Genomic DNA, 17,525 nt, shown 5'->3' on the forward strand with positions numbered 1-17,525 from the left:
ATGCAAAGATTATATTTTCAAGCCTACTTGTTAGCTTTAAAATATAATCTTTGCATTTTGATTCAACTTGTTTCTGCTCTTTTTTGACGATCCCTATGCCCCTTTTTAAACTAACAATTTTTAATTATCTTGTTTAAGTTTTTTTATGTACATTTATGCTACATATGTGCATATGCATTCAATTGAATGTTACATGTTTTTCAACAGTTTATTGCTACACTGGCTTTTCTTCCACTCAACCATTATGTACTGAGCTAGATGGTTTTGTGCCTGAGGTTTCATGTAAGCACGTGTTTAAACAAACATCCGGTACAAAGGAAGCCACTCACAACAATATCACAAATATCAACTTTCAAGGAAAAATAATCAACTATTTAAATAGGTCATGAACACTTGCAGCGTTTCATATAGTATATTTGTCTAGGTTTTGGTGCCAAATAACCAGCTGATTTTGCTGTAGGCTTCAGAAACAAAAATATGAATAATAATAATAAAATAATACTAAAATACACACTCACAATTTCAGTGAAGCACAAAAATCAGTAGAATCTTCAATGTAGCAGATCCAAATAATGCGCTCTAAGTTTCACAAATTATTTTCCAATTAATGCTCATTAGTAAACACCACATTTTTTTCAATGGCAGAAAGTAAAGGACTTGAGAGAAATTTTTTAGGGCAAAAAACGAAGGAGCTTGAATTACGTTTAAAACTACCTATGAAATATTCAATACTGCATTCATTACAATTGTCCAGGTTTCAGTTAAATATTTGTAGCCATTTTTTTCTGTAGTGGCTTGTAAAGCTATAATCAATAATAATAAGACTGGAGACATTGTTATGAATATACACACTGTTTACTCTAACGAAATAAAGCATTTCCAACTAGGATAACAGTACTTAAATGGCTTCTACATTTCTGCAATGCTTGAATGCCTTCAAAGAGCTTATGTTGATATTGAAGTAGAACTTACAAAATTTTAGAGGGTTGAAATCGAATTTCAAGAATGAACTTAAAAATAGCCCTACAACCTTTGCAAGAGTTTGTTTATTAGCCATGCATTGATTTTAGCAAAGTATACCTAGTAATTATTGCTGTAGGCTTCAGTGCTTGTATGGCTTTGAAGAGAAATTTGGCCAGAAGTGATGAATGAACAAGAATGAACAAAAAAAAATTGTTCTATGACCAGTGCAGGAATTTTTTTAGTAGGTTTGTCCAGAGTTGAATAAAATATTCCTAACCATTTTTTGTGTAGGCTTTTGAAACAAAAACAATATGAAGAACAAATGGATAAATTTTGAATTTTGTGTAACAACCATAAAATCCATTTTTTTGCTATTATCAATATTTTATCAACATCAGCCATTGAGATAAAAAGTCTTGAGTGTTGTTTCAAGAACAAGTCTCCTTTTTTAAGATGGTTTTTGCCCATATGTTCTACTAGAATTTTTGTGAAATCCCTGGCAATCCCTATTATGAACCAATATCATGTTTCATAATTGTATATTTCTCAATTGTAAATTTAGTTATTCTACAACCAGTATATACAAACATTCACACATACAAAGGCACTGTAAACTTTATATTTTATTGTAGTAGTATCTATCAAGAATGAATATCCAACTTAAAAAGAAATTATGAAGCAAAAATTAATAATACCTTTTCAAAACTAAGCATTTTTTAGAAATACTAGACAAGGTTCACTAAACTTTTCACTACAAATTCTGATTAAATTAGGAATTATTTTCATCTAACTTTAAACCTAAAGACAAGCCAAAACATTTTAAAAGTTTATAGAAGCAGAAGTATAATACTATTGAACATCAGTAGATAGCACATGTGCCATACTAATCTAAAACTTCACACAAAATCAAAAAGAAAAGTATTTAATAACAATAAACCATACGTATATTTCAAAACTCACTGATTTTCTTGCATGTTAAATAACAGAGAAGGAATTATCTTTTCCATGTGGATTTCATCCCAGATGTTGACCTGAAGGTCATCATTAACAGTTTTTCTAACAACACCCTTTAATCCCTTAAGTCCAGCAAAACGTAACCTGAAACATATAAAATAAATGTCAGTCTTTAAAAACCTTAGTAATAATACCTATCCCAGCTTTACAGTTTTTGTTCTTTTAAACACCAGTTTAATTAAAAACAAAAAAAATGAATTAAAAATGTCAATTTTTATGGCCAAAGAAATATTAGAATAAAAATCAGAAAATATTGTAAGCAGTTGACACAACGCTACCCCTTGTGGACAAAATGTTAACTAGAATGAAAATGAGGAATATTTTAAACAGACAACACAATGCCAGTCTTTGTGAATAAAATGTTAATTAGAGTCAAAAATAAAGAGGTACTTGAACAGATGACATAATACCAGTCCTTCAGGATGAAAAGTTCACTACAAAAATAAAAAGATAAGACAATGGTAATAGTATATAAATATAACTTGTTTCATAACTAACTGAGCATGTCTTTAAAGTATTACTTATGTAAAAAATTGCATTATTGTAATAATATTTATTGTATATTACCATACCACTAGTTTGCTTATAATTTAAGACTGAATTAAGAAATTATTTTTTCAACTATGTCACCTTAATTCAATGAACCTGTCTGAAAAAAAAAATGTTCTGACCTATTTCTGATGTCTGGATCATTGTGGTTGTTGTGACAAAGAGATGAGAACTTAGACACAAAGAAGTCATAGCGTCGATGATATGATGGTGTATCCTCCTCTATATTTGCAAACTTTACAAACTGCAAATAAAAACAATTAAAAACATACAATAGAAGAATACAGAATACTATTTTATATCAAGTTATATCCTATAAGCTTAAGAAAGACAGTACAAGCAACAAGGGCTATTACAATGCTTTGGTAAATGTCAGTATTGACTGAAAGTAGCCAATTCCTTTTTTGGTTTAAAATATTACAAATTTTTTCTTATCATTAAGATATATTTTATTATTCTTATTTAGAACCCTAACATTAGGAAAGTTAAAAGGTTTAAATGATTGAAAACTCAAACTGAAAGTGCTTAGATGTTTAAATGATGTTGTAAGCTATATTTTCAATGTTTTATTTTGGATGCTAGCTAGAGGATGTATTAGTTTAAGGTCTAGTAAATTAATCAAGATCTAAACAAGTACATTAGTTATAAATACAAGTTCAGTTCATTCAGTGCCATTTACGTATTTAATGCACAATTATTGCGTGTTCTTGTTGTGTTATGCATTTGTTCATCAAGCTAAGTTAGTTAAGTTAAGCATATGTCTGCCAATTTATATGAGATTAGCACTACATTTATTTGTGGAGTTAATGTTAAAACTTTATTTGTGCTCTTAAACCTACTACTTGTGTCAAAACAAATGTCAGAAATGTTATAAAAAGAATAAACTAATTTCTTACTGTTACACGACTGGGCTTCACAATATTTTCATCAAGTAATCTAAAAGAACTTGCCTAATGAAAGAACATGTTACTACACTTTTGTCAGAAGTACAATTATTCTGGTGAAACTTAGATAGAACTTTGACTAAATTTCAACATGACAACACAGTTATGGAATTATATCTAATTGTTACTGGAAATGATGGAACAATTAAAAGAAAATCAAGAAGAAAGAGATGGAAAATGAAAGGAAGAACAAGAAGAACCAAACAGATAAATAGAACAAGATCAAGGGATTTAAGAGAGGAGTTATAAGACAGATATGTAATATTTAAAGAAAAATTAAAAAACAAAAAGTGATTGAAGACAAGATCAATGAAGCTATTAGAGATGTACAGTGGGATTACAACAATAAGAATTAATTAAAGGCTATAATGACAAAATTGAAGGCATACAAAAAAAAGATCACATTAATTAATGTCTTTAATTGGTGTATAAAAGAATATTAATACCAAAAATAAATGACTTTTTTTACACCAATATGTTGTTTTTATTTAAATAACACTTAATAATTTTGGTGTTATAAGGTCATTTATTTCTAGTATTAAAAAGAGATCACTGTGGTAGAAAAGAACAACATCAGTGACAGAATAAAACATTTAATAAAATGAATTGGTAAAGGCAAAGATAAAATCAGCCACACTTTTTTTTTCATCTGCCTAAGAATTCCAAACTTACTTGGTCTACATTTATTACCACTACTGCTGTGTCATCTGTTATTGTAGAACTTTTTTTGGCCCACTTCAGCCATGTCCCTACCAAACCCAGAATTTAGATGGCCAATTGAACAACTTTACTTGATTGAGAAACCAAAAGACTATGATAGAAAAGTACCATAAGAAGCATATCAGGCTCAGTTTGAAATAACTATCAAAGTGAACAGGTGGAACAGTAAACAAAAAAGATGAGAGCCCTGACAATTATCAAGCATTGGTATCTGCCCTATCGAAAAGGTTTGGAGTGACACACTAGTAGGAAGTGTCCAAAGGGGTGTGGTGGAAAGAAAAGAACTTAATCAAGTTTTTGCAGAAGATTTAGAAAGGCTTGCCCAATTATCTTACTTGGAAGCTCCACGTAAAATGTTGGATTCATTGGTGTTGGATATACAAGACTGTTTAGCTTAATAGTTATTACTAAGTAATTTAATATCTAGTGATTATTCAGTTTTCATGATAAGAGTGTTAAAAGTTAATTAATTTTAAAAGTGATAGTTATGACAAAATTCATTACAAAGCTCAGTGAGAGTCTACTTTGTGGATGTAGTTCCATTGTTGTAGTATTATTGACGTCATCTTTCTTGAAACCTCTCAGTTTTTCTTGCTATGCGAGTATTATTACGTCATAGAGCCTCCTAGTTTGTAGAAAGTTCTAGGCCTCAGTTGGAAAGTGTATAAATATAGGTGACCAAGTGAGTGCAGTCAAGAAAAAGAAATCAGTTAATAAAAGAAAATGTGAAAGTTAGCAGGCATGCAAGTGATTAGCCTTAACAGGTGATATCTTAAAGTGAGTTTCCCAGTTTAACAGAAATAAGTGGAATAATTTGTCTTGTCAAAGGGTGTCCTAAAGTAATTGAACCCACCTGTGTGGACTTTGATGAAAAGGAGACAATTATTTAAAGTTCAGGATACAACTGTGATAACAAGTCTATGCAGGCATGACATCAGAAGATGCCATTGACAAGTTAAAAGTACTGTTACGTCTCCGTTTGTTAATTGATTTTCTTTAATTTCGTTAATTGATTAAGTTCTTTCTTAATAAAAACTGGTTTATTCTTTCCGAATACAACTTCAACAATCGCGCTAAACAACGCTATATCAACGAACGTCAATAATACTTCTGACTGCAGTTCAATTACTCACTATCTACACACACACATTACAATCATCTCCCGCGTCACGTTTTCTCCTCTTATATATACCCGCCTACCCCATCTAGCAAACACTAGAGCATTCGCCAATGTACATGATAGTTCTAGAAACGTTGCGTCACAGTAGTCATGTGACTCGATGACGCAACAGTACCCTTTCTGAAACGCTATGAGTTTACTGAGGAAGGTTTTCATTCAAAGCTCAGAGAAGTCAAACCTGACACTGGAGAAACTATATTTCAGTTTGTGGCACATCTACAGCAATACTTCACAAGGTGGCTTGACATGGCCAAGTGTGAAAATAGTTTTGAGAGACTGGCAAATCTAATAATACGTGAACAGTTCATAATCACGTGCTCAACTGACATGTCACTGTTCCTACAGGAAAGAGCACCAAAAGGTGTGGACAAAATGATCAAGCTAGCAGAACAGGATATGGAAGCCCATGGAGAGAGAGTATAACTGGCAAGTCCAAGAATATCTAGTTAAAGTCGAAACCAGTGGTGGTTGACCAGAAGAGGATGCCTCCAAAGGTGACAAGAACTAAATGGACAAAAGAGGGAAAAAAATTATATTTGTTATAAAATGGGGCACATTGCAAGTCTGTCACCAACAAGCAACTGCAGAAAGTAAAGAGATGCTATGTTTGTTATAAGGTGGGGCATTGCAAAAAATGCAAGTCCATCACCAACAAGCAACATCAGAAATCTCAACATAAAACAGCTGGAGCTGCCTACAAAGATAATGCTGGTAAGAAACAAGAAAAGAGTGAATGTCACCATGGATGCTGCTGCTAAAAGAAACAGAATGGAAACAACTCATCAGATTCACCACAAGAAGAAAGTGCTATTCCCATGACTAATCAGTGCACAACTGATGGTCAGCTCAAGTTAACAATGGGATCAACAGTACCAGTTGTGATCGGAGCATCTCACAAATATCAAGAGGTGACAACGAGTCACAACATGTCAGTAGATGAAGGCTATGTTGGGGACAAGAAAGTGAAGGTCCTATGAGAAACTGGGTGCAGTAGTGCAACAGTGAGAACCAGTCTAGTATCCAATGGCCAGATAACAGGCAAGGTACACCTGTGTGTGCTAATTGATGGGACAGTGAGAACGTTTCCCATAACAAAAATATATATACTATATGGGAGATCTTGAGGCCATGTTTATGGAGGAACTAGACAGAAAGAAAACTGATGAAGCATCTGCAGTTACCACAAGAGCTCAAGGGAAGAAGAGCAAGCAAGATATTGTTGCGTCATCGAGGTCACGTGACTGGTGTGGCGCCACCTATTTTCTAGAACTATCCTGTACCTTGGCGAATGCTCTACCAATTACTAGATATAGGATAGTCTGGTATATAAAAGAGGGTGACAACGTGACGGGGGAAATAATATAATGTGTGTGTAGATAGTGAGTAATTGAACTGCAGTCACAGGGTATTGTTGAAGTTAACGTTCGTTCGTTATAGTGTTTGTTTTAGCGCGAATATTGAAATTAAGTGTATCGTAAAGTTATATTCGGAAAGAATAAACCAGTTTTATTAAGTAAAGACTTGTGTCGTTAAAGTTTCGTCGGAACGAAGTTACGGAAAAATCAATTAACAAACGGAGACGTAACAATATCAAGCCTCTTAAAGTCTCAAAAAGTGACATCTTAAATGTAAGTTCACAGAAGCTGAAGGAAGTGCATAAGAAAGACACTTCACTGCAGAAACTTCAGGATAATGCCCGAGAGAAAGTCGAGTACATTACAAAATGGAAAGAGATTTACAAAATGGAGGACTGGAAAGGAATACTGAACTGGACCTATCAAAGTAGTTCTACTGGTGAAGTTAAACACATCAAAAGCAGTAAGAAGTACTTATACAACAAGAAGGTCAAGGATCAACAATGAAATTGGACAGAAGGTCTTTGTTCTGCTACCCACAGCCAAAAAAAAAATCACCTAGCAGTAGAAAGGATCTTCTGCAGTACAGGAAGTGGTCAACAAATTGCACTATAAGGTCAAAGTGGATGGGACAACCAAGATCTACCATGTCAATCTGGTGAAGATGTACTTAGAGAGAGGGAAGAAGACCTTACAGGTGCAGCTATTGAGGTACAGATCGACATGGCAGTGGCTGTCATAGATGCAGAACCAGAAAACAGTGACTTTGTCTTAGAAGATGAAGACCTACTAGACCCAAGACCACTGGGTGGAGAGGAGATATACAAAGATGTTAACATTAGTGAGGAACTGACTGGCAAGCAGAAGAAAGAACTACGAGATATACTGTGCCATATACAGAAAGACAGACCTCAGGCAACACAAGATCAAGATGAAAACAAGGGATCCTGTCAATATGAATCCTTACTGAAGGTCCTATGCAAAGAGAGACTGACAAGAGAACTGCAAATGTTGGTGCAGACTATATGAAGAGACTTAGTGTATGAACTAAGAACAATCTTTGTATATAGTATAAAAAAATTGTAAATATTTTCATGAAGGGAGGCTTATTGTCAGATATACAAGACTGTTTAGTGTAAGAATTATTATTTAGTTCATTTAGTAATGTTATATTTAATAAATATTAAGTTTTATAACAAGAGTGTTAAAATTTGATTATTTTGAAAGCAATAGTTATGACAGATTTCGTTATGCAAATCAGTAAGAGTCATATGTTATGTATGCAGTTTAATTGTTGTACTAGGCTTTAGCAATATTGTTGAAGTCATCTTACCCAAAGCTTCCAAGTTTATCTCGCTATGTGTAATATTGTTGCTACTAGAGGGCTAGATATTTCTAGATTTTTCTGTTGCACGTTATATAACACGTGCAGATACAGAAAAAAAAAGTCAAGAAAGCAAGTTAACCGAGATATAATTAGGTAGATTTAGACTGGATTATTGGTAGTTTAGCTGTGATGGGCGATTTCTCAGAAAGTTAGTAAAGAAGAAGTCAGAAAAAGTGAAGTGAAGAAAAAGTTAGTTAGTGAAAGAAAATGTGAAGTTAGCTGGCATTCGAGTGATTAGCCTCAATGGCTGATTTCTAGAGTGTGTTTCACAGTTGTATTGTAACAACAGACATAGAAAAATAATTTGTCATGTCAATTTGGGTTCTAAAGTAACTGAACCAGCTTGTGTGGACCTTTGACGAAAAATAGAGACAATTATTTAAAGCTCTGGATACAACTGTGGTAACCATCAAGTTAGAAGATGTTAATGAAAGTAAAGTTAGACTTTGTGATTGTTAATTTAGCCATAATGAGTGATATTTTAAAGTGAGTTTAACAGAGATAAGGAGAATAATTTATCTTGTCAAAGTAATTGAACCTGCCTGGGTGAACTTTGACGAAAAAGAGAATTATTTAAAATTCTGAATAAAACTGTGGTAACCCATCTATCACAGACTGTGCAATAAGAAATAGAGTACAGAAAAAATAATTTGTCTTGTCAATTGGGTTCTAAAGTAACTAAACTAATCTATGTGGATGTTTGACATAAAAAAGAATCACTTAAAGCTCTGTATAAAATTGTGGTAATCCATGGGGTAATGTAAGTGAACTTATCACTAATTATATTGTGACAATAGAAGAAAAAAGAGAATTATTTATAGTTTTAGATACAACTGGGAAATCCTATCATGTAAAGAATTTTTGTACATACGTTTGACCTGTTTTGAGTGTATATTATCTAAAAACAAGTGAATTGTGTGCTGTACATTTATTGTTCAAACTTATCGCTAACAAATCACAGACATCTACTGTAAAATAATCTGCAGTCCATATACTAAAACCCGACAGTGACCAACTTAAGGGTGGCATAAAAGATGAGAATATGAAGATTAAATTGAAGCAAAAGTAGAAAGCTCTGCAGTTGGTTATAGAACTACAGTTTACTAAAGTCACAGATAAACAACTAAAGAGACCACCTCAAAATTACTGGATAATCAGATCCTGTAGTATTGAAAAAATTATCAACTCCCTCCCTAAAATGAGTATAGAAGAATTGTGAGGATTAATCAGACAGCTAGTTATACACAATGGAGGAAATAAAACCACAAGAAAATAGGTGTTTGTGAAGAGCTGTATAATAAAGCCTGTATGGAATAAGAACTTCTTCTAAAGGATAATAGAAAGCGGAAACTGTTACAAGTGTGGGAAATATGGCCATTACAGCTGAGACTATAAGGAATGAACAATTGTTATTAAGCCAAGTAGACAAAACCTAACTACATCAAAGGAATAACAAGAGCTAACATGACATCAAAAGACAGGATGTAGCTGGATTTATGGGGAGAAGTTCAGCTGGGAAAACTCTATCAACCCCAAATGAAATAAGAAGTTTGTTATTTGAGGGAAATCATCCATGGGTTTGTTGGTGGAAAACCTTGCAGTACATTGATTTACACTGGTTCTGCACCTACAACTGTTTGTCCCCATTTGTTAATGCAAGGTAGGAAACTACCTCCATAGATGGACAAAAAAAAAAAGAGGGATTGATGCAAACAGTTGGCAGACAAAATTTCAGCAAAATGGGACTTTGATGTTTCTCTACATCACAGCATGTAGACAACTGACATCAAAGAAAAGTGCATATTGGTAACTGACTTAATATGGAGATATGGATGACAGGATAGTTTAACTGCCAACAGATACACAGTATATGACCACAAAATCCTTTTGAATTACATAGCAATTACTACACCAGAGGTTGAAGTTCTAGAGACAACATAGGAGAGCAATCATTGTACCACCAAGAAGAGAAATACTCATACCAACAGCAATATTTCTTCATCTAACGACTGAAATCTAGTGGAACTAAGTACTCCAGCATGTATTTAGAAATTGATGGTTGGAAGAGCAAGGTGGAAGTGTAAAGTAAAGATGTCATACACATATTTACCAAGGAAAGACCTAAAGCAGTTTATGACAAAATGAAAAGTGAATATGATGTTAAGGGTGATAAAGCTGGATTTCATTGACGTGACATGATATGACCAAACATTTCTCACTGTAAGAAAGGGCAAATTTCAAATTTAAGTAGGTGTTTGAAAGAGCCATACATCGTAGTTAAAAGAATCAATGATGTGAATTACAAAATCCAGAAGGATAAGTGATCCAAGCCACAGATCAATCATTGTGGTTGTTTTGATACTATGTTGGTAAGAGAACAGCCAACTGGATAACTTCAGAGAAGAATTTGTCAGTAGAAAGTCAACCTGCTAATGAGCCCAGGATTCCAATCAAGACCACTTTAAAAGGATCAGCAAAGACAGAGCCACCAGTAGATTTGATCAACCACCTGTCCATGGAGAATTCTACAAGTAACATAACAGTAAGTGACAACAAGGAATAAGAGGTCATTCCATCTCTACGTCATAACAAACTTGGTGAATTGAAATGAAATGTTTTATGATTTTTTGTATTGTTACGTCTCCATTTGTTAATTGATTTTTCCGTAACTTCGTTCCGACGAAATTTTAACGACACAAGTCTTTACTTAATAAAACTGGTTTATTCTTTCCGAATATAACTTTACCGATACACTCAACTTCAACAATCGCGCTAAACAAACGCTATAACAACGAACGTCAATAATACTTTTGACTGCAGTTCAATTACTCACTATCTACACACACATTACATTACCGCGTCACGTTGTCCCCTTCTTATATATACCAGCCTACCCTATCTAGTAAATACTAGAGCATTCGCCAAAGTACAGGATAGTTCTAGAAAGTGGTGTCACAGTAGTCATGTGACTCGCTGATGCAACAGTATTATGATTGTTCAAGTGACTTTAAAATCAAGGAAGGAGTCTGTGTCATAAACTTTAGTTTGAATGTTTTAATGCATGTGTTAACTAGAGGGTGCTTTTGGTTAAGATTTAGTAAATTTGACAAACATATAGATGGGTACATTAGTTATAAATATGAGTTTAATTTGTTCAGTGCCATTAAAAATTAAAAGGTATTTAATGGGAAATTATCACGTCTGTTTTGTTATTCAGTTACTTGATGAGTTAACCCTTTTTTTTTATTTTTTTTTTTTTTTATCAAGCTAAACTAGTTAAGTTAGGCATACGTCACACAATTTATACTGGAATGTTGCATTTGATGTTAGGCCTACATTTGATTATGGAATTAGTGTCAAAATGATGTTTGTGCCCTTAAGTCTACTGCTTATTTCAAAATGAACATAGCCTGTGACAATATTATAAAAGGAATAAACTAATTTGTTACTGTTATAAGAAATTGATATTTGCATTATTTTCATCAAGTAACCTAAAAAAACTAATCCCATGAAAGAACACATTACAGTATTATTCATACATGTCTAATAAGTTAATTAAAGTTGGACTTTTATACTTTTTTTTTTATTATTCCAATCAATTTTATAGTACAGTACTTTTGCAATGACTTTAAATACATTACTTATTAATTACATATTTTTGGTGGCTTAATTTTATCTTATTTCTACTTTTAACATTATTACATGCTTTTAAAGGTAACTCTTATTAGCATCTGATGGCTAAATTTAGTTAAATTTCTAGAAAATACTGGTTTATTGTCATAGCACCAATTCTACTGGAAATGTGGATATTAATATCAGCTTTATAAGCAAATGTTGTAACAACTACCCTATTGGTAACGTAATGATACCAAATCTATGTCCCAGTATCTTAACATGTACTTATCATTTTGATATCCATATTAACACTATCATCTTCATAGTCTGGTATTGTAACATCCATACTACTACTACTACTACTAACCAGATCACACACAGCAAAAAACTCACAGATGATGTAGCAAGAAGCTGCATGTCTGGTTCATGACATTCCAATAGCCTGTGTACCATCTTGAGAAAACTCTCCACAAATAAGTTGAGGCTCTGAGCATGACAGGCAACAAGGAGCTGATCCATAGCTTCCATGGCAATGATAACATTTCTAGATATATGAAGAAACTGATTCAATGACTGTGGAATAAGAACCTATGATAGCCAAAGTTAGCAAGATCATATCTATATAAAAATTAGTTCTAATTTTGAACCATTTTCTGTATACATTATTATGCTCTCTTGTGCATCATTCCACATTACTTAATGTTAGCAATAAATACACTTTTTACCAAAGGATTATTTAAAATGCACATTCACATAAATATACATCAACTGATCATGATCAATTAACTTTTCCATACCAGACAGAGAACTTTAGTTACTAACTTTCTTCTTTTACTTTTTTACCCTAAGAAAAATCTTAGACAAGAAGATACTGAAACAAATTCTACTCTCTCCTGCAAAGTTTATTTAGGGTTTTATTTGTTTCTTAATGAGCAACTGTACTAACCTCTTAATGACCACTCCCAGTAAAAAAAATATTAAATATAAAATCCAAATAAATAAATTCATTTGCTGGGCAATACTTTAAATGCTTTCACAAAACCCAAGAATCATTTCACAATACACAATCAAGTTTACATTCACATCACACCCAGTAACTACAACAGAGAGAGATTTCTTTACAGTCATCATTAACTGTAAACACAGTTAAAAATTATTATCATGATCTAGTAACCTACTGCATGTTTAAATTGGAAGCAAGTTATACAGATATGAGATTAATAGGAAATAAGAATTTAGATTATCAATGAAGAAAGAGAATGTGAAATTATATAAATGAGTAAATTAGAATAAACAACATGCAAGAATTGAGTTTTTTTTTTTTTTTTTGGTGTTTATACCCATTTCTGTGCCTTGTAATATCTCTGGCCACTCTTTGAGCAAGGTACTCTCCAATTCTATCAAGCTTCTCAGGAGATGAAAGGGAATAAAAAGTGAGTTTTTCCATGTTGTTACGTACCAGGCCATCCTGAAATAAATAAATTGTTAATACATTCGAAAGTGATTGTGGAAGTAGCAATATACATGTTGTTTTAAACAGTAAAACTGACCATTTGAATGTATGCAAAACAACACATATGTAAAGTACTTTAAAATACACCAGAACAGTTTCATCCAAACACCTCTTTTCTTCCCATTCTCACTTAAATTTTTTTGTAGTGCTGAAATCTCAAATGCAGTGTGTTTTATTGAAAAAAATCAATATTCCTTGTTGTGTCCCAATATAATTGTATACATTTTTGGACCCCACATTTCAGGCCCCACATCTGCTCCATTGGTCTCCAAGACTAAGAAAAGCAGGAAATGGTGCTAGTGTTCAATTAATAGATCTTCAATTTACATTTCATTCCTTATGTCACACAGGTGACCCAAACAAATTCACTGACACTGTTACCTAAGATATTACTGGCTTTACTCATACAACTTGGAATATTGTGCTCAGTTGGGGGGGGGGGGGGCTAATTGAGGTGTTTAAGATTGTAATGGAAATTGATAGTGTTGATGCATAATCTTTTTTCATATTTAATGGTGGGAATAGTCAGACTAGGGAACACAAATATAAATTTTGTAAAGGTAGGAGTCATCTTCAGCTATACCAGTTTCATTTTTCTAACAAGGTGGTTGGCCTTGTGAATGGGTTGCCTTTGGATGTTGTAGATGCAGTAAATTTAAGTGAGTTTAAGAAAAAGCTTGATAAGGGCTAGCTTTATGATTTTTTAAATTATTTTAATTTAGTTTAGAAGATGGACCACTAGGTTCCATGATGTCCCGAAACATTATGTTATGTTATCATAATACAGAGCTAACAGAGCATTGTCATATAATATCCATATGAAACTACCAATTATATCAGAGATAACATAAAAATGTCTCAAGAACTATGCCCAATGGCTTGCTTCACAAAATATCTGGTCAGCTAATATATATATACCCAACTAATATTGCTAAATACTTCATTTACTCATTTATGTTTCAGTGTTGCAAATTGCAGTAAGGTTTAACATACTTTGTTATTTCTAAAATAAATATTCAGTCTAATAAAAAATGCAAATAAACAGTTTTTTATTTTTAGACCACCTCTAAATAACAAATAAACAAATTATTTAAACATTTGTGGCATCGCAGAAGAGCAATTAAGCCTTTATATTGTATGCAACATTGACACTGATCCCTTTTGACAAAATTCCTTAGACATATTTTGTAATAAAAAATAAACCTGACTTTTGGAGACTCTGAATCAGTTTCTCAAATGGTGGGTCACGACCCACAAGGGGGTCGCGATCTGTCTGCGCTGAGTCAACATTTTATTCAAATTTTTCATCCTTGTAGAGATAATGGGAATCGCAACGACCAAAGTCTGGACGCTGCAGTCATCCGGAAATGCCCGCAGTGGCACAGCGGTATGTCTGTGGACTTATAACGCTAGAAACCAGGTTTCGATACCCGTGATGGGCAGAGCACAGATATCCCATTGTGTATCTTTGTGCTTAACTTCAAACGAACAATCATCTGGCAAATCCGGCTGAGAGACATTGCTCTGAAATAAATCATGTCATAGTTCATATTTTGATTACCTAAACACAACACATATCACACTTACTTGAGGATTTGTTGGAAAGATGCTATCCACCAGACGTTTGTAGCGAGGACGTAGCGCTGAGCAACATCCACTGCAACCTAAAAACAAATTCCCAAAGTCCTAAGCCATTAAACACACATTTTTTATCTTAACATTCTCACATGTGTACCATTAAAATATTTGTTGGTGTTTTTAATGTTGTTGTTGTTGTTTTATGGTTAAAACCAAGGCAAGAGAGAAACGCAAAAAACTTATATTTTAATTATAATACTAAATTTGACTGTAAACGGACAGGAAACCTCTTACGATGTTAACGATAATAAATTCAAATAAATAATATAGTGCTATTAATCTATACTCTAAACTCTTGATTTGCAAATGACTTAAACAAAACTAGTAATAATTACAATTCACTTACTTAATCTAGTTTATACCATAACAGTCACCGTTCACGTTCACTAAAGATAATGATATTGTTACGCCTCCGTTCGTTAGTTAATTTACCGTAAAAATTATTTCCGAAGAAGCTTTGGCGATACAAGTCCTTTCTTAAATAAAACTGGTTTATTCTTTCTGAATACAACTTTGCAATACACTTAATTTCCACAGTCGCGCTATAACAAACGCTATAATTCACAACGAACGTCTCACGTGCTCGCTCAATAGTACGTCTCTCTCTCTGTCCGCAGTTCAATTACCCATTGTTGCCGTCACGTCTTGACCGTCTTATATGTACAAGAATACCGAAATCTAGTAAACGCTCGAGCATTCACGAACCTTCGAGAATATGACGTGTTACTAGGGTCACGTGACCTCCGCTGTCGTAACAATATAATAGCGCCTAGACCACTGCTATATCTGTCGTCACCCAGCAGACCTGATGAGCTACAATACTGGGCGAAAGGCCCCATCAGTACTGGATATGGCTAACATATTGTAATGTTCTATTCTTTATTTCCACTCATAAATTCTTAGAATTACATATGTAATAAAAGTAGCAGGGCTATAAAACTCTCGTGTGTCTTCGTTACTAGATTATACACTGAAGTGGAAAATATAACTACAGAATAAAAAGATAATTGCATTTGAACAAGCCGTTTTCTTCAAATAATAATCCTGTCATCTGGAAATAAATTGCGTGTGTGTTAGTTGGCAATACAAATATCGCTTGAAAATATCTAGGCTGATACAACCCACAATTTCTTATTGATTAGACCGAGAAGTTAGGCGTACTACTGTCAATCCCAAGCCAGCCAACAAGCAGCCTGGAGTGTATCGATTTCCTTCTATGGATGCTGCGAAATAAAATAATTATTGTCAATGTGGAAATGATTTAACAGATTGTCATTTGTACGCTATCTCAACAAATACGCAATATAACATTAATTTAGACGTATATCGGTTTTGAAAAGTGTCGCTAAAGTTCTAGTTAAACTAAGCCATGTCAAGACAAGTTGTTTAAGTTATTGAAGCTATTCATAATGTTTGTTCCAATTCTTCTCAGGATGCTGGCATTACCTATGTGCCTGATGGCCACTTTCACTTCAAAATAAGGGATTTTATATCCCTGAAACATCACTCGACTTGCCCATGGAAAATATCACTGTCACTTTCTATACAACGTGTTCCACATTAGACAGAACAATCTCCTCCACCAGAAGGTACACGTGATGCCAGTTTTGACTACCCTAGTCCTATGAGTAATAGGACGAGAGAAACTTAGTGGCTTTCTTGACTGACGTGCTATGTAAGAACAAAGTACTCAATATAAACAGAATTATGAATTATTTTATATATCATGTAAGGGAAGTTGGAAACACACGGTATGTCTGCATATCATAGCCATCTAACTCGGTCTACTACAAAACACCTTTCGACCATTAGGCCAGCCTTGAAGTAACTTGCTTTTTTCCCCAAATTACAAGCTGTAGTTAAATTTAAGTATACCTACACTTTTTCCGACTATGATTGAAATATAGTACTGGCACGGATCCGATTTTTATGCGGCAAACAATTTGAAAGTATGCACTATAAAACTGCTAATTAGTCAAAATACGAAAATTATGCATTGATTATGTGACAAAAAATTAAAAACAGCTTAAAACAATAAATTTAAGAGGTTGTTATACGTAATAAATACAACCTCACCACTCATTTCTTACAAAATAAAAACAAACCCACTTATAGTTATAGACTAGAAGTCTTTTGACAGGCCAGACTGTCTATTCAGCAAGCACCATTGTGTCGAGCAACAAGAAACAAAGTCAAAATTATAGATTTGGTAATATACACCTAGACTTTACTTAGTCGAGAAATTCTGATTTTGTTATGCATTTTGGTCGATATCCCAATTTTTATTGAAGTATGATATTGATTTCAAATATTATCACCAATACGAATGCTTGGCAGTTATATAGCAAATTTTGTCGTCTATTCCGGACTTCAAAGTTTCGCATCTTATCTAATGCTTAGCCTAATAACTTGAATAAGCGAGAGACAAGGGACGCGAGTTCGTATTGTTGCGTCAGCGAGTCACATGACTAGTGTGACGCCACGTTTCTAGAACTATTCCGTACCTTGGCGAATGCTCTAGTATTTACTAGATATAGGGTAGTCTGGTATATAAAAGAGGGTGACAACGTGACGGGAGAATAATGTAATGTGTAGGTAGTGAGTAATTGAACTAGCAGTCAGAAGTTTTGTTGACGTTCGTTGATAT

General features: G+C 33.5%; 1 protein-coding gene across 7 annotated transcripts in view; it reads right to left on the reverse strand.

Moving 5' to 3' along the window:
* The window catches only part of LOC106473502 (protein EFR3 homolog B-like), a 23,978-nt gene that overhangs the window by 3,369 nt on the left and 3,084 nt on the right, over positions 1–17,525 (reverse strand). For 4 of the 7 annotated variants that reach the window (XM_022401926.1, XM_022401925.1, XM_022401924.1 and 1 more), the window contains exons 3-8: positions 14,828–14,904; positions 13,068–13,195; positions 12,121–12,271; positions 2,649–2,770; positions 2,388–2,411; positions 1,924–2,061 (exon numbers count right to left, since the gene is read on the reverse strand). In XM_022401926.1, the coding sequence (XP_022257634.1) occupies positions 1,924–2,061; positions 2,388–2,411; positions 2,649–2,770; positions 12,121–12,271; positions 13,068–13,195; positions 14,828–14,904 (640 nt within the window). The remainder of the gene's footprint in view (positions 1–1,923; positions 2,062–2,387; positions 2,412–2,648; positions 2,771–12,120; positions 12,272–13,067; positions 13,196–14,827; positions 14,905–17,525) is intronic. The other 3 variants (XM_022401929.1, XM_022401928.1, XM_022401927.1) reach the window with 1 other exon arrangement.

Source organism: Limulus polyphemus, unplaced genomic scaffold, assembly GCF_000517525.1.
Source record: "Limulus polyphemus unplaced genomic scaffold, Limulus_polyphemus-2.1.2 Scaffold6230, whole genome shotgun sequence".
In the NCBI taxonomy this organism is placed as follows: domain Eukaryota; kingdom Metazoa; phylum Arthropoda; class Merostomata; order Xiphosura; family Limulidae; genus Limulus; species Limulus polyphemus.